Source organism: Cervus canadensis, chromosome 7 (assembly GCF_019320065.1).
Source record: "Cervus canadensis isolate Bull #8, Minnesota chromosome 7, ASM1932006v1, whole genome shotgun sequence".
NCBI lineage: Eukaryota > Metazoa > Chordata > Mammalia > Artiodactyla > Cervidae > Cervus > Cervus canadensis.
The window spans coordinates 42,429,553-42,454,565 of record NC_057392.1 but is presented as its reverse complement, the minus strand read 5'-3'; the positions used below and the strand labels follow the sequence as shown (position 1 = coordinate 42,454,565).

At 34.9% G+C, this 25,013-nt stretch overlaps 1 protein-coding gene across 12 annotated transcripts in view; it reads right to left on the bottom strand.

The window, feature by feature from the left end:
- STXBP5L (syntaxin binding protein 5L) overlaps positions 1 to 25,013 on the bottom strand; it is a 339,029-nt gene that overhangs the window by 116,291 nt on the left and 197,725 nt on the right. For all 12 annotated transcript variants that reach the window (XM_043473078.1, XM_043473085.1, XM_043473077.1 and 9 more), the window contains 6 exons: positions 24,336 to 24,483; positions 23,124 to 23,191; positions 18,189 to 18,229; positions 8,938 to 9,155; positions 6,896 to 7,065; positions 6,075 to 6,200 (listed from right to left, as the gene is read on the bottom strand). In XM_043473078.1, coding sequence (XP_043329013.1) covers positions 6,075 to 6,200; positions 6,896 to 7,065; positions 8,938 to 9,155; positions 18,189 to 18,229; positions 23,124 to 23,191; positions 24,336 to 24,483 — 771 coding nt within the window. The remainder of the gene's footprint in view (positions 1 to 6,074; positions 6,201 to 6,895; positions 7,066 to 8,937; positions 9,156 to 18,188; positions 18,230 to 23,123; positions 23,192 to 24,335; positions 24,484 to 25,013) is intronic.

Sequence of the window (25,013 nt, the reverse complement as noted above, 5' to 3'; positions counted from 1 at the left end):
TCCAACACCACAATTCAAAAGCATCAATTCTTCCATGCTCAGCCTTCTTTATGGTCCAACTCTTGCATCCATACGTGACTACTAGAAAAACCACAGCTTTGACTATACGGACCTTTGTAGGCAAAGGAATCTCTCTGCTTTTAATATACTGTCTAGATCTGTCATAGCTTTCCTTTCATGGAGCAAGCATCTTTTAATTTCATGGCTGCAGTCACCATCCGCAGTGATTTTGGAGCCAATGAAAATAAAATCTGTCACCACTTCCACTTTTTCCTCATCTATTTGCCATGAAGTGATGACACTGGATGCCATGCCATATCATGCATGATATGGACTTATAATTTTCACTTAATGCCCTTTTTAAGTTTTTATTTTGTAAGTTTTAACACTTTTAGGTTCAAGAATAGTCACTTTTCAATATTGTATTAGTTTCAGCATGGTGATTTGGGTTTTTGTAGATTATATTCCATTATGGATTATTATAAGATACTGTATATAATTCCAAGTGGTATACAGCAAGAACCTTGATGCTTATCTATTTTATGTATAGTAGTTGGGTTTGTTAATCCCATTCTCCAAATTTGATCCTCCCTCTTCCCGCTACCCTTTGGCAACCATATATTTGCTTTCTATGTATGTGAGTCTTTTTTGTATATAGATTCATTTGTATTTGTTTTTTTAGATTCCAGAACAGTAGGGGTATCATATAATACTTGTCTTTCTCTAACTTATTTCACTAAACATAATATTCTCTAGGCCCATCCATATAGCTACAAATGGCAATATTTCATTCTTTTTTATGGCTGAGTAATATCCCATGGTATATATGTATCACATCTTCTCAAGTCAGTCATCTACTGACAGGCATTTGAGTTGCTTCCATGTCTTGGCTATTGTAAACAGTGCTGCTATCAACATTGGTGTGCAAGTATCTTTACAAAGTAGAGTTTTCACTGTTTCTGCATATATCCCCAGAAGTGGAGTTGCTGGATCATATGGTAGTTCTACTTTTAGTTTTCTAAGAAACCTCCATACAACTCTCAATAGCAACTGCACCAATTTACATTCTCACCAATAGTGTAAAAGAATTCTCTTTTCTCCATATCCCCTCCAACATCAGTTTGTGGATTTTTTGATGAAAGGCATTCTGACTAGAATGAGGTGCTACCTCATTGTGGTTTTGATTTGCATTTCTCTAATGATCAACGGTGTTGAGCATTTTTTCATATGCCTGTTAGCTATCTGTATGTCTTCTTTGGAAAAACGTCTTTTTAGATTTTCTTCCCATTTTTATAAATTGGATTCTTTTTTTTTTTTTTGAGTTTATGAGCTGTTTGTATATTTTGGATATTAACCCTCTGTCAGAGGCATAGTATGCAAATATTTTCTCCCATTCCATAGGCTGTCTTTCATTGGTTCTCTTTGCTATGCAAAAGCTTTTACATTTGCTTTTATTGCTTTTGCCTTGGGAAACTAAACAAAGAAAACATTGCTACAATTTATGTCAAAGAAAGTTTTGCCTATGTTCACTTCTAGGAATTTAATGGTGTCATAAACTAACATTTAGGTATTTTAAACTTGTTAAGTTTATTTTTGTATGTGGTGTGAAGGAATGTTCTATTTCATTGTTTTACATGCAGCTGTTCAGCTTTCCCAACACCACTTGTTGAAGAAACTTTTTTCTCTTGTATATTCTTGCCTCCTTTGTCACAGATTAACCCACAGATAAACCCACAAGTGCATGGGTTTATTTCTGGGCTCTCTATTGTGTTCCATTGTTCTATATGTCTGTTTTTGAGTTAATACCACACTGTGTTGATCACAGTGGCTTTGTAGTATAGTATAGAAACCAGAAGCATTTTGCTTTGTTTTTTTTTCCTCCCCTCAGAATTGCTTTCGCAATTATGGGTCTCTTCTGGTTCCATATAAATCTTAGGATTATTTATCTTAGTTCTTTGAAGAATATCATAGATATTTTGATAGGGATTGCATTAAATCTGTAGACTGTTCTGGGCAGTATGATCATTTAAAAAATAATTATTCTTCCAATCCAAGAGCACAGAATATCTTTCTGTTTCTCTGAATCATCTTCAATTTTCTCTCTCAATGTTTTATACTTTCAGCATCTAGGTATTTTACCTCTTTGGTAATGTTTAGTCCTTAGGTATTTTATTTTTTGATGCAATTTTAAATGGGATTTTTTTTAACTTTCTCTGATATTTCATTATTAGTGTATACAAATGCAACCAATTTCTGCATATTAATCTTGTACCCTATGACCCAGCTGAATACATTTGTTCTAATAGTTTTGGGGTGTATACTTTATAGAGAGTATCATATCAGGTGCAAATAGTGACAGTTTTAACTCTCCCCTTTCAATCTGGATACCTTTTATTTCTCATCTGATTGCCGTGGCTAGTACTTCCAATACTATGTTGAACAGAAGTGATGAGAGTGGGTAACCTTGTCTTCTTCCTGAATTTAATGGGGAGGCTTTTAGCTTTCACCGTTAAGTATTATGCTGGCTATGGGTTTGTCATAAATGGGCTTTATGTCATTGACATATATTCCCTCTATACCCACTTTGAGAGTTTTTATCATAGATGAATATTGAATTTTGTCAAATGCTTTTTCTGTATAGAGAAGATCATGTGGGTTTTGTCTTTCCTTTTGTGAATGTGGTGTATTGTACAGATTGAGTTGTATATATTGAACCATCCTATGACTCTGGAATGAATTCAACTTGATCATGGTGCTTGATCCTTTTTATGTATTGTTGGGTTAGGTATGCTAACAGTTTGTTGATGATTTTTGCACCTATATTCATCAAAGAGGTTGGCCTATGATTTTCTAGTTTCATAGTGTTTTTGGCTGGTTTTGGTATTGGGGTGATGGTGGCTTCATAGAATGAGTTTGGGAGCATCCCCTCCTGTTCAATTTTTTAGAACAGTTTGAGAAGGACAGGAACAAGTTCTTCTTTGTAATTTTGCTAGAATTCCCTATTAAAGCCATCCAGTCCTGGACTTCTTCTGCAGGGAGTTGTTTTATTATTATTACTACAGATTTTACTTCACTTCTGGTGATCAATCTGTTCAAATTATGTATCTTCTTGATTTAGTTTTGGCAGCCAGTCTCCTTGCAGCCAAGAGGGCTTGTTTCCTTTATGTAGGGCTCCAAGACTGGGATTTCCAATCTGTGGCTTGACCTGCTTACTCCCCAAGGGATGTGTCTATGCATGCAGACCTTTTCATCATTTCAGATCCCAAGGTGGAAGTCCCAACCCTTTGACTTTTTTCTATCCTACCTAGTTACATGGAAATCTTTCTCGCACCTTTGTTGTATAGGACTACTTTGGTCAGTTTCCAGTTCCATGAGACTTGTTCCACATGTAGGTAAATTTTTGAGTTGTTGCGGGGGAGAGGTAAGCTCTAACCCTTCTACTCTGCCATCTTGATCCAATTCCTTTTCAAGTTTTGACATCATTATGTTGGCCGCATAACATGAGATATATGTCACTTTTTCTTTCACAAGTTCTCAGAAAGAAAATAAATACTGTTGTTACTTATATCTTAAAACTTTGGTAGAATACACGGATGTCTGAAGTTTTTGGCAGTTGAGAGTGTTTATGAGGTAGGTGTCCAAGCTTTCTGATACAAATATAGGCTCTTTAGAGGCTTTGTAGTGACTGTCACCTCCACCCCCAGTTACTAAACAAGGGAAACATGCTCTCTGACTTATTTATTTTAACAGCTTTCAGCAATTTGCCTGAACTAGCAGTATACCTTCATAGCTCTTAATTTTGGCATCCCCTTGCTTTTGCAGGTCAGTCTCTCAAATATGGAACCCTGAAAATGGTTTGAGCTCAGCCAGCTTCCATAGTAACCATGTGGGTTAGAGAATAAGCATATATCCTGGCCATATCAAACAAATAGCATTATAGCTGTCCCACACTACCTTCCTTTCACCCCTCATCCCTGAGCTGTTCCTGCCAGCTTTCCTATCAAAGGATTTTTCAGTCAAGAGCAAACTTCCAGTATCTATATTCACATACGTCTTTTACACACACCCCGAAACCTCTAAGAACACAAGATTGTTTTCAGGTCATTACCCCTTCATCTGGCTTCAAGTTCTCTTGGAGCTCATGAGACTTAGCTTAGGGGCAGACTGGATATATAGAAACAGAGCTATATATATGCATGTGTACTAAGTTGTTTCAATTGTGTCTGACTCTTTGCAACCCTATGGACTGTAGCCTGTCAGGCTCCTCTGTCCATGGGATTCTTCAGGCAAGAATACTGGAGTGGGTTGCCATGCCCTTCTCCAGGGGATCTTCCCAACCCAGAGTTTGAACCTGTGTCTTTGTCTTCTGCATTGTCAATAGGGTTCTTTACCAGTAGCACCACTTGGGAAGCCCAATGCATGTGTGTATATATGTATATAAATGTATTAATTTGATAAAAGATGATTCCAAATTTAGAAGGGAAAGATGAAATATTCAGCAAGTGGTATTGGCATAACTCTTAGTCATCAGGTAAGAAATAAAATAATTCCTATTTCATGTCTCACACCAAAATAAATTCTGGATAAAGGCCTAAATATATTAAAGGAATAAATATATAAGACAGTATTCTTCATGATCTTGAAGTGAGAAAGGCTTTCCAAGAATGACACAAAACCCAGAGCCAGAAAAGAAAAAAACAGAATTATTTAAATATTTTTAAAATTTTTGCTTGAAATAAAAATCCTAATCAAAGTCATAAACAAAACCAAGAAAAATATCTGTAGGTTTCATCACAGAGAAAGCTAACTTCCTTACTACATAAACATTTTTCACAAATCTACAAAAAAATGATAACTCTGCAAAAAAAAAAACAGACAAAGAATATACACAGAAATGTCACTAGAGAAAAATAGATGTTCGGTTTCATTTAAGATACAAGGAAAGTGCTAATATTATAATAAAAAACTTCCTTTTACTTAACAAAATGATGTTTGGTTATACACTGCTGTTAGAAAGGTTGTAAGGAATCAGGTATCCTCAAACACTGCTGACGGGAGCAGAATTTGATACAATGTCTATGCAGGGTACAAACTAGGAATAAGAATTAATTAGAACTAAATTAGTGCTTAAAGGGAATACAATCCAACTTTCAAAGATAGCATGTCTGATTGAATTATCCTGTCTGAGCTTTCTATACTGCCTATTAGCTTAGTCAGTCAGAAAAATAATACTTTCTGGAGGATGAAAACATCATTTAGAACCTCAAATTATCTCTATAATAGAGATACACACACATATATAGTAGTATATAATGTTCGAATAAAACAAAACCAAAAGGCAAACCTAAGATATGATGACAATATGTGACCCAAACCCAAGACAAATAATAAGCTAGTTATCAAACACATTTTTTAAAAATTGGAGGATAATTGCTTCACAATGTAGTGTTGGTTTCTGCCATACAGCAACCTGAATCAGCCATAAGTATACATATGTCTCTAACCCCATCCTGCCCCTCTATATTATTACAGAGCACCAGGTTGAGCTCCCTGTCAAACACATATTTAAAGTAACTATATTCAACATGTTCAAGGAAATAGAAGAGTGATAATTTAGGAAGATAACAGAAAACTTTAAAAAGAACCAAGTGGAAGGTCTAGAGCTAAGAGAGAACTGAAATTTAACTCCATGGGTGAATCTACCATTAGATTAGATACCACTGAAGAACTGGTGAACTTTTAAAGATAAGTCAGAAGAAAGTATCCAAAATGAAACACAAAGAGTGAAAGGATAGAAAACACAAAACAAATAAAAATGTATGAGTGTGATAATATCTTAATAGCCTCCCAACACTAAAAGTGGAGAGAGATATTATTACAAGTTTGACATCAAGAAAGAACATTTAACCACAATTTATGTTTAAATTACTATTTTCTTATACAATTTCCAACCTAATAAAAATCCAGGCAAGGGTTTCTTTTCTTTTAGGACTTAAGTATTTTAAAAGAAACATTCAATGTATCAAACATATTAGATAAATTATACAAATTAGAAAGAATGTTTAACTACTTACATTCCATACGCTGAGCTCACAGCAAGGCTAGTAATCTGTTGTGGAGGTTCACCATCCACCCACACCAACTGAATAACAAGTTCTGCTTGATATCCTGGAGGCATCCTCACTGGTCGTGTCTTAACACTAGAAAAACAGAAAAAATAATTGCATCATATACAGTTCGAATACATATGCTCATGCTGATTTTCAGAATTCATAACAATAATCTTCCTACAGAAATATACAATACCAGGCACTGAGGACATTATGCAAGTAAACAGTATCTTCTAGCTTTCTCAAAATACACCAAGCCACTTGTCATGTCTTAACCTTTCCTTGAAGTAGCTTTTCAGTCAGTCAAGATATAGAACTTCACCGGACTTCATGAGTTCTTTTTTCTCTTTTGATAGTAGTATTTTAAATTATTTTTATTATTTAATTATTTTTCTTACACAATATTTGTTACATATGGGTAAGTTATAATACATGACAGTAAGAACTATGACCATTAATCTACAACCCAACTTGTGTTCAACATATTCAAAACCTGAATTCCTATTCTTGCTCTCTAAATTTGCTCCACCTCACCTGCAGCCTTCTCTATCAAAGCTATGTTTTCTTTAGGGTTCTTCAGGGAAAGAAATGTATTAATTAGTAATGAAGAATAAAAATACTGGGCTCTTTTCATAGATAGTCCCCAAAAAGACCAAGGTACCTCTTTGTGGAATGTAGACCACTTGACAACAACTTAATAAAAGAGGATAATTTCATTTGGCAAGTTTCAAAGAATCACACAATTAACATGTAAAGTTGTTTTAAAACTTGGCAGCAACTCTTACTTGAGGCATGGGATACTGTCCTTTGTTACTCCTTCACTAGCCACAGTGTTAGTGCTTCCAGAAAGACTCCTTGAAGGAAGCTGGGATGAAAGATCTGGAAATGGAGGACTTGTTTCTGGTTCTGGGGTAATAATATCTTCAATATCATACTGCAGTCGTACCTCTAATGACTTAAAAAAAGAAAAATCAAGTTTTGATTTAATCTAGGTTGTCATGATAATAATAATGATAATATTAAAATATCTGGCATTTTTTGGTAATTATTATTTGTTCAGATTAACTAGTTCAATTTCAATTCATAGTAAAGATACCCTAAACTGAATTAAATAGTAAATTACATAAAATATTCAATGGTATTCACAAAAAATGTAAAATGTTTTTAATTCTTTAGAATTATAAGAAAAATACCTACCAGTGGAGATAAATTTTCTATATAATAGATATTCCTTAAGATAAAGTATAAATTACAATTCCACATATGATAAAATAAAAGGAGAAATTGGTCTGGTTAGTCCAATGAAATAAACTAAATTGGATGTTTATGTGTATTTACATACACACAACACACAAATTGTTATTTGTACAAAACTTTTTAGCTTTAAAAAAATTCATTCAATCCTGACTTTGAATTAATTCAGTATAATTTTCCAAAATAAATTCCATATTTTGTTTATTAGTTTAGCTCTTATATAATTTCATTAGCTTGGTCAGAATTGCTCAATGAAAAAAATATGATAATTTAAATTGGAAAAAAAAGGTGATCCAAAACCCTTTCTTTTAAGCTAAGAATGTTTAAAAATTACCTTATGACTACATTCAATGCTTCAAAAAAATCAATTTTATAACACAAACATTGTCTTTCATTGTAAAAATAAGCATTTTTGATATTGAAAACAATTGCTTACAAAAAATGAAATTATGGAGTAGTGAATACAGCAATATTATCCAAATTATTTTCATAATTATCTTAACACTTAAATCCTCTGGTGGCATTAACAATTATCAAGTGCTTACTACACTTAGATACTCTGCTAATGACTTTACATAATATCACAAAACCCTATGAAAATGGCATTACAATTTATAGTTTATCACTATTTTCTATTTTTCTATTTTATTTACACAGGAAATTATATGAGTGATGAAGCTGGACTATACTACTGACTAATGGGGTCTTGTGACTTGTTTAGTCACACAGGTATTCACTGGTAAAACCAGAATTAGAAGCTAGGGTTATCTGACTCCAATGCCTGGGATTTAACTACTACTATACTCCAAGAGCAATGTGTAATTTTATTCACTAAGGTAAAAGCAGTTATATTTAGGCCTTTAATAGAAAATCTTTATTTTCTGATAAAATGGAGTGGGTAGAGAAGACCCATTATACACAGGTGCCTTTATTTAGACTTAACTTATCCCTTAAGAGCATCATTATTTTGAATAATTAAACTATTTCATTATGATTAAAACTTAATATTAGGTAAAGCAGCCCCATAATTATTTCCACCCTATAAAAAATGTTGCTATTTAAAAGATCATTCAAAGTAATCTTACTGCAGTTGATAGTCACTTATGGCAGTTAATTGACAAAAGGGACAACCTAAAAAATTTAATAAAGATATAGAACAAAGCTTGCATTAATTTGACATTTATACATAAAATAAATCAATGACTGTGTATATAAAACCTATAGGCATAGTCTATCCTATTTTTTTAAATTAATTAATTAATTTATTTATTTATTTTTTCAGTGGGTTTTGTCATACATTGACATGAATCAGCAATAGATTTACACGTATTCCCCATCCCGATCCCCCCTCCCACCTCCCTCTCATAATACTAAATTTTGATAGCTGATTTTGTCATTTTAAACCAAATTATTTTTTAACATAGTAACAAAAACAATTAAAAATTCTATGAATTGGATAACTATGTACTGAACTCTTGATGGCTTAAAACCATACCAAGCACTAGTCAAAATCTATGATAATTGTTTCCTTTTAATAACTTGAAGTGTAAAAGTTAATTTTTAAATGACTTACCACTATTTCTGTTGTAATTTCATGTCTGCTGAATTTATAAATTATGACATATGCAGAGACTCCTGATACACAGAATATTCTGCTCTCTGGACACCAGTAGATCATCTGAATGGCATATGGGTCTTCCTCTACAATCTCACATGTTTGTTTTCCTTCTCCTACCTTCTGTTTTTCAAATACTTTTGAAGTTTTTAGCTTGTATAGCATCTGCAAAGTTACTATAAGATATTGAATCATAGTTATCTTCTGATTTGCACTTAATTCTTTCATTTGTTGAAGCTTTTTCAATATATCTGTTACATCACAAAAATTAAAATCCAAGTAAACAAAATTAACTACATTTTAACAAGGAATTATTCAGTCATGCTCTCATATCAGTACCATTTAGCTGGAGGAAGACTATAGGGAAAAAATAAACATGTATTGAACATATACTGTATACCAAGGAATGTGCAGGACTTTGTGTGCACTGTCTCATGTGTTCCTCAGAAGAGTCCCGTGAAGTATTTATATCCTTGTTTATTGATAAAACACTTGAGTTAAGAAAGTTTATAATGAAATTACTGAATCTACTTCTTTCCCAAGATTGAGAAGTCCTTTTTTTCAAAAAAAATTTTAATTGAAGTATAATTGCTTTACAGAATTTTGTTGTTTTCTATCAAACCTCAACATGAATCAGCCATAGGTATACATATATCCCCTCCCTTTTGAGTTTCCCTCCCATCTCCCTCCCCATCCCACCCCTCTAGGTTGATGCAGAGCCCCTGGCTGAGTTTCCTGAGCATACAGCAAATCCCCCTTGGCTGTCTATTTTACAGATGGTGATGTAAGTTTCCATGTTACTCTTTCCATACACCTTTTTTCATTGTTTTCCCTTTTGATTGTTGGATGAAAGGTTGATGCTATTCAAGAGTTTATTCCTCTCAACAAATTTTTAGACATTCCTTCAGATGAGAAATACTTGTAATTTACCAGTTAGAAATATTGGGAATGATCTAGATTATTTTAGAAGGGCCATTTCTGAGTGGCTCTGTGTTAGGAAACATTCAGTTATAATTTCTAAAAAGTCTGGTCTATGAATTGTTTTCAGGAATATTTATTTGGAGGAATATTATTTCCATTTTAGAACTGGATGATAGTTCCACAATGTTAAGATCTCTGATCCTACAAAGAATTCTTGAGAAAATTTCTAAAAATCTGGGAGTTCCTGCCAAATGTGCACAATCTGAAACAATCATGAGAAACAGTCAGACTCAAAATGAAAGAGATTCTACAAAAGAACTGGCCTGAACTAAAAATGCCAATGATGAAATACTTAGCCATGCCAGACTAAAGAAAAGTCAAAAGATAGACTACTACAATCCAACAAATAATCTGAGATTTTATTTTACTAAATGAGATATTATTGGAACAATTGGCTAATGTGAGTAAGATCTGGAAGTTAGATAGTAGTATTATATTAATATTAAACTCCTGATTTTGATAACTATGATTTCATAACATAAAAGAGTGCCCTTGTTTGTAAGAAATACACACTGAAGTATTTAGGGGGGCATGTACTGTTAAGAACATCATATTTGTAGCTTACTCTCAAATGGTTACAAAAAGCTACGTACATGTATATGTTCATGTGTGTACGTGTGTAAGAAAATGGAGGCAAAAGAGAAAGGGTGCAAGCAAGCAAGTGCTAGAGTGACAACATGCATATGGTAGAAGAGTGGGTCAAGGGAACACATGTATACACTGAAATTTGGGTAATCTTGCTGAAGGCTATACACACTTCATAGTACATTTTTGTGATTTTTCTGTAAGCTTGATATGACATAGAAATAATAAAGAATACTACAGACATAATGATTTGACTTTGAGTTAACCAATAGAGATTATCCTTAGTAGGCCCAACAGAATCTGGTGAGCCCTTTAAAAGAGGGACTGAGGCCCTCCCTGAAGTTACACACACACTCCTTTGAAGAAACAAATCACATGAGTTTTATTTATTTATTTATTTATTTATTTTTCCCAATTATTTTTATTAGTTGGAGGCTAATTACTTTACACTATTGTAGTGGTTTTTGCCATACATTGACATGAATCAGCCATGGATTTACATGTGTTTCCCATCCTGAACCCCCCTCCCGCCTCCCTCCCCATCCCATCCCTCTGGGTCATCCCAGTGCTCCAGCCCCGAGCACTTGTCTCATGCATCCAACCTGGACTGGCGATCTGTTTCACACTTGATAATATACATGTTTCGATGCTGTTCTCTCATATCATCCCACCCTCGCCTTCTCCCATAGAGTCCAAAAGTCTGTTCTATACATCTGTGTCTCTTTTTCTGTCTTGCATATAGGGTTATTGTTACCATCTTTCTAAATTCCACATATATGTGTTAGTATACTGTACTGGTGTTTTTCTTTCTGGCTTACTTCACTCTGTATAATGGGCTCCAGTTTCATCTATCTCATTAGACTGATTAAATGAATTCTTTTTAATGGCTGAGTAATATTCCATTGTGTATATGTAACATAGCTTTCTTATTCATTCGTCTGCTGATGGGCATCTAACTTGCTACCATGTCCTGGCTATTATAAACAGTGCTGTGATGAACATTAGGGTATACCTGTCTCTTTCAGATCTGGTTTCTTCAGTGTGTATGCCCAGGAGTGGGATTGCTAGGTCATATGGCAGTTCTATTTCCAGTTTTTTAAGAAATCTCCACACTGTTCTCCATAGTGGCTGTACTAGTTTGCATTCCCACCAACAGTGTAAGAGGGTTCCCTTTTCTCCACACTCTCTCCAGCATTTATTGCTTGTAGACTTTTGGATAGCAGCCATCCTGACTGGCGTGTGATGGTACCTCATTGTGGTTTTGATTTCCATTTCTCTGATAATGAGTGATGTTGAGCATCTTATCGTGTGTTTGTTAGCCATCTATATGTCTTCTTTGGAGAAATGTCTGTTTAGTTCTTTGGCCCATTTTTTGATTGGGTCATTTATTTTTCTGGAATTGAGCTACAGGAATTGCTTGTATATTTTTGAGATTAATCCTGTGTCTGTTGCTTCATTTGCTATTATTTTCTCCCATTATGAAGGCTGTCTTTTCACCTTGCTTATAGTTTCCTTTGCTGTGCAAAAGCTTTTAAGTTTCATTAGGTCCCATTTGTTTAGTTTTGCTTTTATTTCCAATATTCTGGGAGGTGGGTCATAGAGGATCTTGCTGTGATTTATGTCGGAGAGTGTTTTGCCTATATTCTCCTCTAGGAGTTTTATAGTTTCTGGTCTTACATTTAGATCTTTAATCCATTTTGAGTTTATTTTTGTGTATGGTGTTAGAAAGTGTTATAGTTTCATTCTTTGACAAGTGGTTGACCAGTTTTCCCAGCATCACTTGTTAAAGAGGTTGTCTTTTTTCCATTGTATATTCTTGCCTCCTTTGTCGAAGATAAGTTGTCCATTGGTTCGTGGATTTATCTCTGGGCTTTCTATTCTGTTCCATTGATCTATATTTCTGTCTTTGTGCCAGTACCATACTGTCTTGATGACTGTGGCTTTGTAGTAGAGCCTGAAGTCAGGCAGGTTGATTCCTCCAGTTCCATTCTTCTTTCTCAAGATTACTTTGGCTATTCGAGGTTTTTTGTATTTCCATACAAATTGTGAAATTATTTGTTCTAGTTCTGTGAAAAATACCGTTGGTAGCTTGATAGGGATTGCATTGAATCTATAGATTGCTTTGGGTAGAATAGCCATTTTGACAATATTGATTCTTCTAATCCATGAACAGGGTATGTTTCTCCATCTGTTTGTGTCCTCTTTGATTTCTTTCATCAGTGTTTTATAGTTTTCTATGTATAGGTCTTTTGTTTCTTTAGGTAGATATACTCCTAAGTATTTTATTCTTTTTGTTGCAATGGTGAATGGCATTGTTTCCTTAATTTCTCTTTCTGTTTTCTCATTGTTAGTATATAGGAATGCAAGGGATTTCTGTGTGTTGATTTTATATCCTGCAACTTTACTATATTCATTGACTAGCTCTAGTAATTTTCTGGAAGAGTCTTTAGGGTTTTCTATGTAGAGGATCATGTCATCTGCGAACAGCGAGAGTTTCACTTCTTCTTTTCCTATCTGGATTCCTTTTACTTCTTTTTCTGCTCTGATTGCTGTGGCCAACACTTCCAAAACTATGTTGAATAGTAGTGGTGAGAGTGGGCACCCTTGTCTTGTTCCTGATTTTAGGGGAAATGCTTTCAATTTTTCACCATTGAGGGTGATGCTTGCTGTGGGTTTGTCATATATAGCTTTTATTATGTTGGGGTATGTTCCTTCTATTACTGCTTTCTGGAGAGTTTTAATCATAAATGAGTGTTGAATTTTGCCAAAGGCTTTCTCTGCATCTATTGAGATTGCTTGTGATGGGTCTGTTAAGATCTTCTATTTCTTCCTGGTTCAGTTTTGGAAAGTTATACTTTTCTAAGAATTTGTCCATTTCTTCCAAGTTGTCCATTTTATTGGCATAGAGCTGCTGGTCGTAGTCTCTTATGATCCTTTGTATTTTAGAGTTGTCTGTTGTGATCTCTCCATTTTCATTTCTAATTTTGTTGATTTGGTTCTTCTCCCTTTGTTTCTTAATGAGTCTGGCTAATGGTTTGTCAATTTTGTTTATCTTTTCAGAAAACCAGCTTTTAGCTTTGTTGATTTTTGCTGTGGTCTCTTTTGTTTCTTTTGCATTTATTTCTGCCCTAATTTTTAAGATTTCTTTCCTTCTGCTAACCCTGGGGTTCTTCATTTCTTCCTTCTCTAGTTGCTTTATGTGTAGAGTTAGGTTATTTATTTGACTTTTTTTCTTGTTTCTTGAGGTAAGCCTGTAATGCTATGAACCTTCCCCTTAGCACTGCTTTTACAGTGTCCCATAGGTTTTGGGTTGTTGTGTTTTCATTTTCATTCGTTTCTATGCATATTTAATTTCTTTTTTGATTTCTTCTATGATTTGTTGGATATTCAGAAGCATGTTGTTTACCCTCCATATGTTTGAATTTTTAATAGTTTTTTTTTTTTCCTGTAATTGAGATCTAATCTTACTGCATTGTGGTCAGAAAAGATGACTGGAATGATTTCATTTTTTAAAAATTTACCCAGGCTAGATTTATGGCCCAGGATGTGATCTTTTCTGGAGAATGTTCTGTGTGCACTTGAGAAAAAGGTGAAATTGATTGTTTTGGACATGAGTTTTAAAATTGCAAGAAAATGAATTCTGCCAACACTTACATGAGCTTGGAAGGGAACTCTGAGCTGCAGACTAGCCAACACCTCAATATCAGTCTCTTAGACCCAAGCAACAGAGAAGGCAATGGCACCCCACTCCAGTACTCTTGCCTGGAAAATCCCATGGACAGAGGAGCCTGGTAGGCTGTGGTCCATGGGGTCGCTAAGAGTCAGACACGACTGAGTGACTTCACTTTCACTTTTCACTTTCATGCATTGGAGAAGGACATGGCAACCCACTCCGGTATTCTTGCCTGGAGAATCTTAGGGACGGGGGAGCCTGATGGGCTGCCGTCTATGGTGTCGCAGAGTTCAACACGACTGAAGTGACTTAGCAGCAGCAGCAGACCTGAGCAAAGAACCCAAAGAATCTGACGCAGATTCATGACACAGAAACTGTGAAGCAATATATGGGTATTGTTTTAAACTGCTAAATTGTGGTAATTTGCTGTGTTCAGTCAATCAGTCATGTCCAACTCTTTGCAACCCCATGGACTGCAGCACAGCATGCCTCCCTGTCCGTTACCATCTCCTGGAGCTGGCTCAAATTCATGTCCATTGAGTTGGTATGCCATCCAACCATCTCATCCCTCTGTCATCCCCTTCTCCTCCTGCCTTCAATCTTTCCCAGCAACAGGGTCCTTTCTAGTGAGTCAGCTCTTAGAATCAGGTGGCCAAAGTATTGGAGCTTCAGTATCAGTCCTTCCAGTGAATATTAAGGATTGATTTCCTTTAGGATTGACTGATCACCTTGCTGTCCAATGGATTCTCAAGAGTCTTCTCCAACACCACAGTTCAAAAGCATCAATTCTTTGGTGCTCATACTTCTTATAGTCCCACTCTCACATCCACACATAACTACTGGAAAAACCATAGCTTTGACTAGATGGACCTTTGTCAGAAATGTCTCTGCTGTTTAATATGCTATCTAGTTTTGTCATAGCTTTTCTTCCAAGGAGCAAGTATCTTTTAATTTCATGGCTGTAGTCACCATCTGTAGTGATTTGGGGCCCAAGAAAATAAAGTCTGTCACTGTTTCCATTGTTTCCTCATCTATTTGCCATGAAGCAATGGGACCGGATGCCATGGTCTTGGTTTTTTGAATGCTGAGTTTTAAGTGAGCTTTTTCAATTTTCTCTTTCACTTTCATCAAGATGCTCTTTAGTTTCTCTTCATTTTCTCTCATAAGGGTGGTATCATGTGTATATCTGAGGTTATTGATATTTCAATCACAATCTTTATTCCAGCTTGTGCTTCATCCAGCCCGGCACTTTGCATGATGTACTCTGCATATCAGTTAAATAAGCACAGTGACAATATACAGCCTTTAATGTACTCCTTTCCCAATTTGGAACCAGTCGGTTGTTGCATGTCTGGTTCTAACTGATGCTTCTTGACCCGTATACAGATTTTTCAGGAGGCAGGTAAGGTGGTCTGGTATTCCCATCTCTTTCAGAATTTTCCACAGTTTGTTGTGATCCACACAGTCAAAGGCTTCAGCATAGTCAATGAGACAGAAGTACATGTTTTTCTACTATTCTCATGCTTTTTCTATGCTCCAACAGATGTTGGCAATTTGATCTCTGGTTCCTCTGCCTTTTCTAAATCCAGCTTAAACATCTGGAAGTTCATGGTTCACTTAGTGTTGAAGCCAGACTTGGAGAATTTTGAGTATTACTTTGCTAGTGTGTAAAATGAATGCAATTGTATCATAGTTTGCACATTCTTTCGCATTGCCTTTCTTTGGGATTGGAATGAAAACTGACCTTTTCCAGTCCTGTGGCCACTGCTGAGTTTTCCAAATTTGTTGGCATATTGAGTGCAGCATTTTCACAGCATCATCTTTAGGATTTTAAATAGCTCAGTTGGAATTCCATTATCTCCATCTTCTTTGTTTGTAGTGATGCTTCATAAAGCCTACTTGACTTCTCACTCTAGGATGTCTGGTTCTAGGTGAGTGATCACATCATCATGGTTATCTGGGTCATAAAGACCTTTTTTGTACAGTTCTTCTGTGTATTGTTGCCACCTCTTCTTAATAGCTTCTGCTTCTGTTAGGTCCATGCCATTTTTGTCATTTATTATGCCCATCTTTGCATGAAATGTTCCCTTGGTATCTCTAATTTTCTTGAGGAGATCTCTAGTCTTTCCCATTCTATTGTTTTCCTCTCTTTGCATTGATCACTGAGGAAGGCTTTCTTATCTCTCCTTTCTTACTCAGCAACTGAAGATGAATACAGCTGATCCTTGAATAATTCAGGTTTGAAATGCATGGGTCCACTTATTCTCAGATTATGTTCAGTAGTAAACACTATAGTACTATACAATCTGAGGATGACTGAATCCTCAGATGCTGAATTATAGATACAGAGGAACACTGTAAGTGAGGGCCAACTATAAATTATGCCCCAATTGTAAGTTATGGGTAGAGAGTTGACTATGTAGAGGGTTGGTACAGCCAATCTGACTGACCCCCATGTTATTCAAGGGTCAACAGTACACATATCTATTCAAATTAAATATAACTTCATTTCCTGTACTGGGCCCTATCCCACAAAACTGGCACACTGATATTTCTCCAATAACATACACTGATTTGAAGATATGCTGTTATAATGGATTACAGTAAAAATATTAAACATGCTGCAAACTTTTACAATATATGTTCTGAGTATAATAAAATACTTTATTTAGAAGTTAACTTCCTAAAATATTATCATGTATGCTTTCAGGGTGGCATGCATTTAAGTCATTAGGTTTACATTTACTTCTCACATTTTAAAAGATAAGGAGTAACTTTGAGGTGGTATGAAATGAGCTAAGATATCACTGTGCAATTAATTGTGTTCATGGAACAAATTCAGATTTACTTGAAAAGGTTCATCAAAATAAAAAACTGTCATCCTTTGGAATTTCTCCTTGATCAACAGATCAGAAAGGGGCCTCAGAATTCATGGTTTTAAATCTTTTAATAATTTTCCTTTGTTGATGTTTTGTTCCACTGCTAAAGGACTCGAGCTTGCAGACTAAGACTGTCATTAATATTCATCTTTCTTCCCCTGCTTTTCTGTTTATCACAGTCTTTCTCAGTTTACTTCTATAGCTTCAGGTATCACTTTAGTGCTGCTTCTTCATTATATACCATTCTTGACTGTTCTTCCTAACTGATGGACATTTTTACTTGAATTTCCTGGTGTTCCAACAAAACCCAAACCTCCAGAACTCTCATGTATTCTTATTTCCGAAGAGTTCTCTCCATCTTGATGATTACTCATCCTCACAAAGTTAAGAGACATTACTCACTTATTCTCTCCTCCTAGTTCTATCAAAATCTTATCTTCCAAAATTCACACTAAATGTTACCCCATCAAAATACATTTCTGAATCTACCTGGTTCAAATAAATCTCCCATTTCCAATATCAAATAGAACTTGGGTTGTACTACATTTAGAGTTCTTACCATATTGTTTGCCCTATAAATTTTCTGAAGGGTATGTATGGGTATAATCAAGTCTTAAATATTGAGCAGAGTACTTTTTGTCCTTAAATTATGTAATTCTCAAGATTTCAAAAGAAAATTTACATTTATCAAATTATTTCTTTTGATTCTCAGGCACTTGGTAGACAAGCAGCAAAGGAAAATAAAGACTAGTAGGACAAAAGCACTTCTCCAAGACCACAGAGTGAAGAAGTGAAGGAAATTCCTTGAGCAGAGTTACTCTGACATATGAATAATTTGGTATATTTTTTCAGCGTAACTTACCTCTTGTAATAGGTTGCTAATAAAGAGTGATTTCAGTTCTGCCTATATCATAGAAAAAGAAGTACAGTAGAAATAATACTTTAAACTGACTTAGTATTACAGGAAATTTATTTTGGTAACACAATGATACGTGTATGCTAACTGTCCAAACTAAAAAGTGGTAAATGGCTATGAGTAAATACTAACCACGTTTTTTTTCCTATAATAGAAGGAAAAATGTAAAACTTACTTGCAGATGCATCCCAAAACTTGATTGATCCATCTGCATGCCTAGATAAGAAATAAATTAGCATTAAGTATGGTCAATTAAAAAATCATAATTGTTTGAACTGTATAAAAACTTGAATTACTATTAGTGACCCCATAGGCTGTAGCCCACCAGGCTCCTCTGTCCATGGGATTCTCCAGGCAAGAATACTGGAGTGGATAGCCTATCCTTTCTCCAGGGAATCTTCTCCACCCAGGGATCACATTCAGGTCTCCTGCACTGCATGCAGACTCTACCACTGAGCCACAGAGTACAGAATACTTCCCAACACATTTCATGAGGTCAGGTTTATACTGACACCAAAGCCAGGAAAAAACATGGCAAGAAAAGAAAATGACAGACTAATATCCCTTGAGCATAGATGTAAGGGAAAAAACTGTCAACGAAATATTAGCAAATCTAATTTTAAAAGCATAAGGATAATATATCATAAAACTAAGTGTGGTTTATCCCAGAAATGCGATGCCAGTTAAACATTCTTAAAAATCAATCACCAAAAAAAAAAATCAATCACCATATATATTTCATTATACTGTCAGATTGAAAAAGAAAAACCATTATCATCTCAATAAACAAAGAAAAAGCACCTGAATTTAAAGTTATTCACCACCACTACAGTGTTACAGGATTCTGTTTTTGTCTATGTATTTACTTTTACCAGAGAGCTTTATATTTTCATATGCTTTCATTTTGTTGTCTAGTGTTCATTCATTTCAACTCAAAGGACTCCCTTTAGCAATCCTTGTGAGGCAAGTATACTGCTAATAAATGTTTTTGTTTATCTTAGTGAAAGTGAAAGTCGCTCAGTTGTGTCAGACTCTTCATGACCCCATAGACTATACAGTCCATGGAATTCTCCAGGCCAGAATACTGGAGTGGGTAGCCTTTCCCTTCTCCAGGGTAGCTTCCTGACCCAGGAATCGAACTAGGATCTCCTTCATTGCAGGTAGATTCTTTACCAATTGAGCTATCAGGGAAGCCCTTTGTTTATCTTGGAAGACCTTTATTTCTCCTTCATTTTTGAAGTACAATTTCCCAGATACAGTGTTCATAGCTGGTTTTTCTTTTATTCTTAATGCACTTTAAATATATCATCCTACTCCCCTCTAGCCTATAATATTTCCACTGAGAAATCCAATGATAATCTCATGTTAAGTTTTCATACACATAATGAGTAGCTTTTCTGTTGCTGCTTTTAAGACTGTTTCTTTGTCTTTGACAGTTTGTTTATAATGTGTCTCAGTGTTGTCCTCCTTGGGTTATCCTCACTGGAGTATTCTGATACATATCCAATGAATATGGAAGTCCATTTTCTTCCTCAGATTTGAGAAGTTTTTAGCCAACATTTCTTCAAATAATTCCTCTGTCCCATTCTTTTAACTTTTATCCCTCTCACTCAGTATTGCTTATATCTTCAAATTTGCTGGTTCTTTCTTCTGATTAAATCTGCTATTGATCCCCTCCAGTAAAATCTTCAATTCAGTCATTGTATCGTTTCACTTAAAAATTTATTTCTGGTTCTTTTTAATAGTTTCTATCTCTCTGTTAATATTTTAATTTCAATCATGCATCACTTTCCTTATTTTGTTTAGTTGTCTGCCTATGTTCTCTGGTCATGCACTGAGTTTCTTTAAGATAATTATTTTGAATTGTCATGTAATCACAGATATCAAATTCTTTAGGGTCAGTTTCTAGACATGTATCTTGTTCCTTTGATTGGGCTGTGTTTGCCTATTTTTTTTATGTGCCTTGTTATTTTATGTTGTGAATTTAGCATTTGAAAATATAGCCACGACTCGCTTTATACAGGGAAAGACCTTCACCAAGCTCTTTGGGGTCTCTCAAACCTTCAGTGGGGATGCATCTTCTCTGGGATTGTGTGTATAATTTCCCAACTATAGAGGTTTGCTGGTTTCTTTTTTCAGGAGCTTGCACACTCTTGCTTCATCCATTATGTCTGTAGTACTGCAAGTATCTTGGCATTTCAACAAGCCACTGAGCTCTCTCTCGTTTTCTGTGGATACCCAGACATCCAGATTCCATCAGTATTCTGACTGAGGGGAAATAAAAACTAGTCTCTTTGGAAGTCCCTTGAAAAGCAGGAACATTGGATGCACAGTCTAGTCCATAACTTCCTTCTTATTCAATTCTTCCTTGAACATGAGCTGTGCCAATTTGTGGGGGGAGCTGACACAGCTGAAATAAAATGATTGTTTTCACCCATTTCAGAGTGGTTATTCCTGGCTTTGAGCTCCCCTGGGATACTATGATTTTCTAACTGGTTTCTAGAGTTTTCATAAAGGGTTTTAGACCATATATTGTTGTTAAATCTGTGTATCTGTGGGAGAACAAGGTCTGGGGTTACTTATTTTGACAGCTTGCTGATGTCACTCTCCACTGACTCTTTTATGAAGTATTTTTCTGTCCTTTTTCTCTTAACCTGGTGATACTATTATATTTGAAGTGAGTGTATTGTTAATGGCATGCAGTTTGGTTATATTTTTTAATCCACTCTGCCAATCAGTGCATTTGAACTAATGTATTTAGACCATTTACATTTAAGCCTTAAAATTTCAATAATAACACTCTTTTTATTTCTTTTGTTTTTTCCTCTTCTATTGTCACTGTTTTTTTCACCTTCTTTCCTATGGGCTATTTGAATTATTTTAGTACATCCATTTTTATGAGTCAGTAATGTTTTGAGTATATCTCTTAGCCCAGTTTTTTTTTTTTTTAAACAGGGTTGCATTAGGCACTGCATTGTACATTCATTTAACTTATCATAGTCTACTGATGTTATCATACTACCATTTTAAGGTAAGTAGGGGAGCTAGTGGTAAAGAACCTGCCTGTAAAGTCAGGAGATGTAAGAGATGCAGGTTTGATACCTGGTTTGGAAAGATCTCCCGGAGGAAGGCATGACAACCTACTCCAGTACTCATGCCTGGAGAATCCCATAGACAGAGGAGCCTAGCAGGCTATAGTACATAGGTGTCGCACACAGTTGGACATGACTGAAGCAACTTAGCACATAAAAACTTTATCTTTCTTTATACCAGTTTACCATTGCCCATTTATAATTGCCTTAAATATTTCCTCTATACGTATGTAGAACCACATCAAACAATATAATCAAACCATAGTATTAACAATATTATCAAGCCATAATTTCTTCAATCATCAAATATAATTTTAAAAACTCAAAAGCAAGAAAGCCTATTGTATTTGCCCAGATTTTTACTTACCATGGGCTTCCTTCCTTCCTCATAATCCAAGGTTCCTTCTTTTATCATTTGCTTTCTGTTTAGAGAGCTTCCTTTTGGGATTCTTTTTGATAGGTCTGATATAGACAAATTCTTAGTTTCCTTCATCTTAGAATGTATTAATTTCTAATTTCTAGAAGATATTTTTGCTGGGTATAGGATTCTAAGTTGCCAGTTCTTTTCTTTCTGCACTTGAAAGATTCAGGTTTCCTCTAGCCTCCATGTTTTCTAGTGGGAAATCTGCCTTCATTCAAATTAGTTTTGCCCTGTTGGTAAAAGTGTCATTTCTCTTTTGCTGGTTTCAAGATTTTTTCCCCTTGGAATTTAGTTTTCAGTATTTTGACTCTCATGTATCTTGCAGACTTCTTGTGACTCACCCACCTTCTGCAATCTCTCAGTTCATGTCTTTTGCCAAATTTGGGATGTTTTCATCATTATTTCCTTATGAACTTTTTCAGCCCTGTTCTTTTCTCCTTCCTCAGTGGACTTCTACTGACACAAAAAGGGGAGGGTATATGGCTCCTCATTTCTGCTGCGCAGTGCTGGGGATTCTGTCTCCCCATATGATCTCTGTCACCACAGGTGATGAGTTTCATTACCACTCAGCAGAGTTAAAAGTCCCAGCTCACTACTCAGACCTATGCTCAGTCTCAGAGACTGAGTTGGGGTAAGTTGAGGTAAACTGTTGTGGCCTGATGAGGGTAGAAGTCCAGGCTCCCCACTCAACCTTAGATGAAATGGGTTGGGGTGGGAGCCACAGTTTTTTCCTGTGGTGGTTAGCTGCAGTAGAAAGATTATTTTCTAAAACTTTTTTTTCTTGATAGGCTGCCCCTTTCCTCATCTTGTTGGCTAGAGAGAGCTAGCTTTTGTTGGGCCTTTCAGGTTTGTGCCCACTGGAAGTTCCAGGTTGCCAGCTTTTTCAGTTCCAATTCTTGGATATATGAGACAAAAACAAAAGACAGGAAACTCACGTCCATGTCATTCCTTGGGTCTTTGGGGCCCTAGCCAGTGTGACGTCTCTTCATCTTTTTCAATCATATTGTATTTTTAAATACTAATATCCAGGGGGTTTAGTTGTACTTAGTGGGAAGAATAGGGAAAATTAAATCTATTCTATATCCCCAAACAGAGTCCCTTATTATCTTTTAAATCTTATCTTGTGTGTTGCTATGTTTCTATTTTTATTCCTAATATTAGAGCATGAAGTGGACTGCTATAGGAAGTAATAACATTTCTGGTGCTATAAGTTTTGAAGTATGCTTTAAATAACCACCTAATGGGGATACAGAGCAGTGATTCATAGATTTGGAAGGAATCAAGAGATGCTGATGAGGACCTTTCCAAGGCTAATAGTCTATGAATTCTACAAAAACTCTTCATTGACTAATTTTTCATGATTTTTCTATCTTTGACCTTCATCTGGTCTTATAGTCTATACTTATTTATTGCTATATATCTATGTTTTTCAATGGTTTGACTCTTCTATAAAGGTTACAATCTTTGGACAGAAGCTGTGTCTTATATTTTTATTTAAACTGTCAGCATTACTAGAGCAGAATTATGGAAAAGTGTGAATATTCAATGAAATATTTTTGATGATAAATTGACAAACTCATAAATCACAACCACTTACCCAGTAATAATGATTTCTGGATATGTTTGTGTGCCAAGGTTCCAAGCTCCTCCACTGATTGGCCACTCCTAAATAGATTACACAGGAAGAAATTATAAGCTTTTATTTTTTTAATTTAAATGACTTAGAAATTTAAAATAAAAATATTTTAAAATAAAAGTTTCACTTAAAATAGCTGTTAAGTTATGAAGAATGAAATTTGTAGCTATTTTTTAATTCTTTCATTGAACAATTCCAAGTGCATAATTTAATATCCTTTAAAAACATAGATTTCAATAAATATTACCATTCATCCAAAAATGCAAATAAGCATTTTTAACCATACAAATACAGTGTTGCTATATTTTCCACATAGGCTATGTACTCCCAAACTGCTGTGGTGCCATTTAATACAAAGCACTATGTAAACTGTGCCCCCTAGAGCTGCCCATCTGAACAGTCCTGTGCAAATAACAGAAATTATAATGGAGGGTCTCTTAAAATTGTAGGCATTTCAATCCTGTAGTTAAATAACTTCCTGGAATTCCATTTTGTTATATTTAACAAATAACTTGATAATTATGTCTTATTAACCACTGATTGATAAGAAATAACTAGAGAGATTTGACTTGAATTTCTTGAAACCATAGTCTTTCACCTAAAATAATCTAAAGTAACATCCTATTACTCAACCATATGTTAGTTTAAACATATTCTTAGTATAGACTTCCCTGGTAGCTCAGTGGTAAAGAATTCGCCTGCAAGGCAGAAGCCTCATGAGACATGGGTTCGATCCCTGGGTCAGGAAGATCCTCTGGAGAAGGGAATGGCAGCCCACTCCAGTATTCTAGCCTGGAGAGTCCCCAAATACAGAGGAGCTTGGCAGGCTACAGTCCATAGGGTTACAAAGAGTTGGACAAGACTGAAGTGACTCAGCACACACATACTTAGTATATAAATATACATACGTGATAGGTAAGTATATCTTAGTATATAATTGTATACTTAATATATAAGAAATTTATATTATTGTAGACTTAAAGCTATGTAGCATTTAGATAATTTGGCTTTCAGAAATTGTCTTATTTAACGTGCAAGCTTATGACTTGAAAATAATTTAGTCATTTTCATGGGAAGTCATTTTCTGACTTCCCATAGGAAAAAAAATAAAAAGTATGATCATATGATACGGATATGAATACAGGAAAATATTTTTCTAATTGTTGCTTTTACCTTATTACTGTATCCTTGTTTTTTATGCTTGACTCCTATAGAGTAGAGCACTAGAATCAAATCTGGTGGGCAATCAGCAAAATATGCTGTGCACGTAACTGGTGATTCATGAATGTCCATGGGATATGGATTTTCAAAGATTGGAAAGCTAATAGATAAAGACAATATATTAGTATCATTTTGTAATATAAAATTTAATATAAAAATGAAATAACTAATATAAAACAAATCTTAAAACCTTCTAAATACTGATGATACATTTCACATAATTGTTTTTTAAGCATCATAAACAATTATCACCTGAACAAGAAATCTCTTTAAAAAAATATACCTATAAAATGTACTATGAATACTGGTAGAATTTTACCTGAATAAACTCATTTTCTTTCTTGTAATTCCAAAATTCCACAGCAATATTACTTTCTAATATACACAGACTATATTAAATGGAAAAGATGCAGAAAGTTGACAGTTTATTAAAATGTATCAACTAGTTTATTAAAATGTATTAAAATGTATACTTTATGTATAGTTTTACCTATATGTTTATAAAAGTATTAAAATATCAGTAAATTTTACATGCTTTCCAAGGCACATAATACATAGGTAAATATTTTCATTTTGTACTTTTATAGGGAGTAACTGAAAGATGTGTGTACTATGTAGGTACAAGTGTGA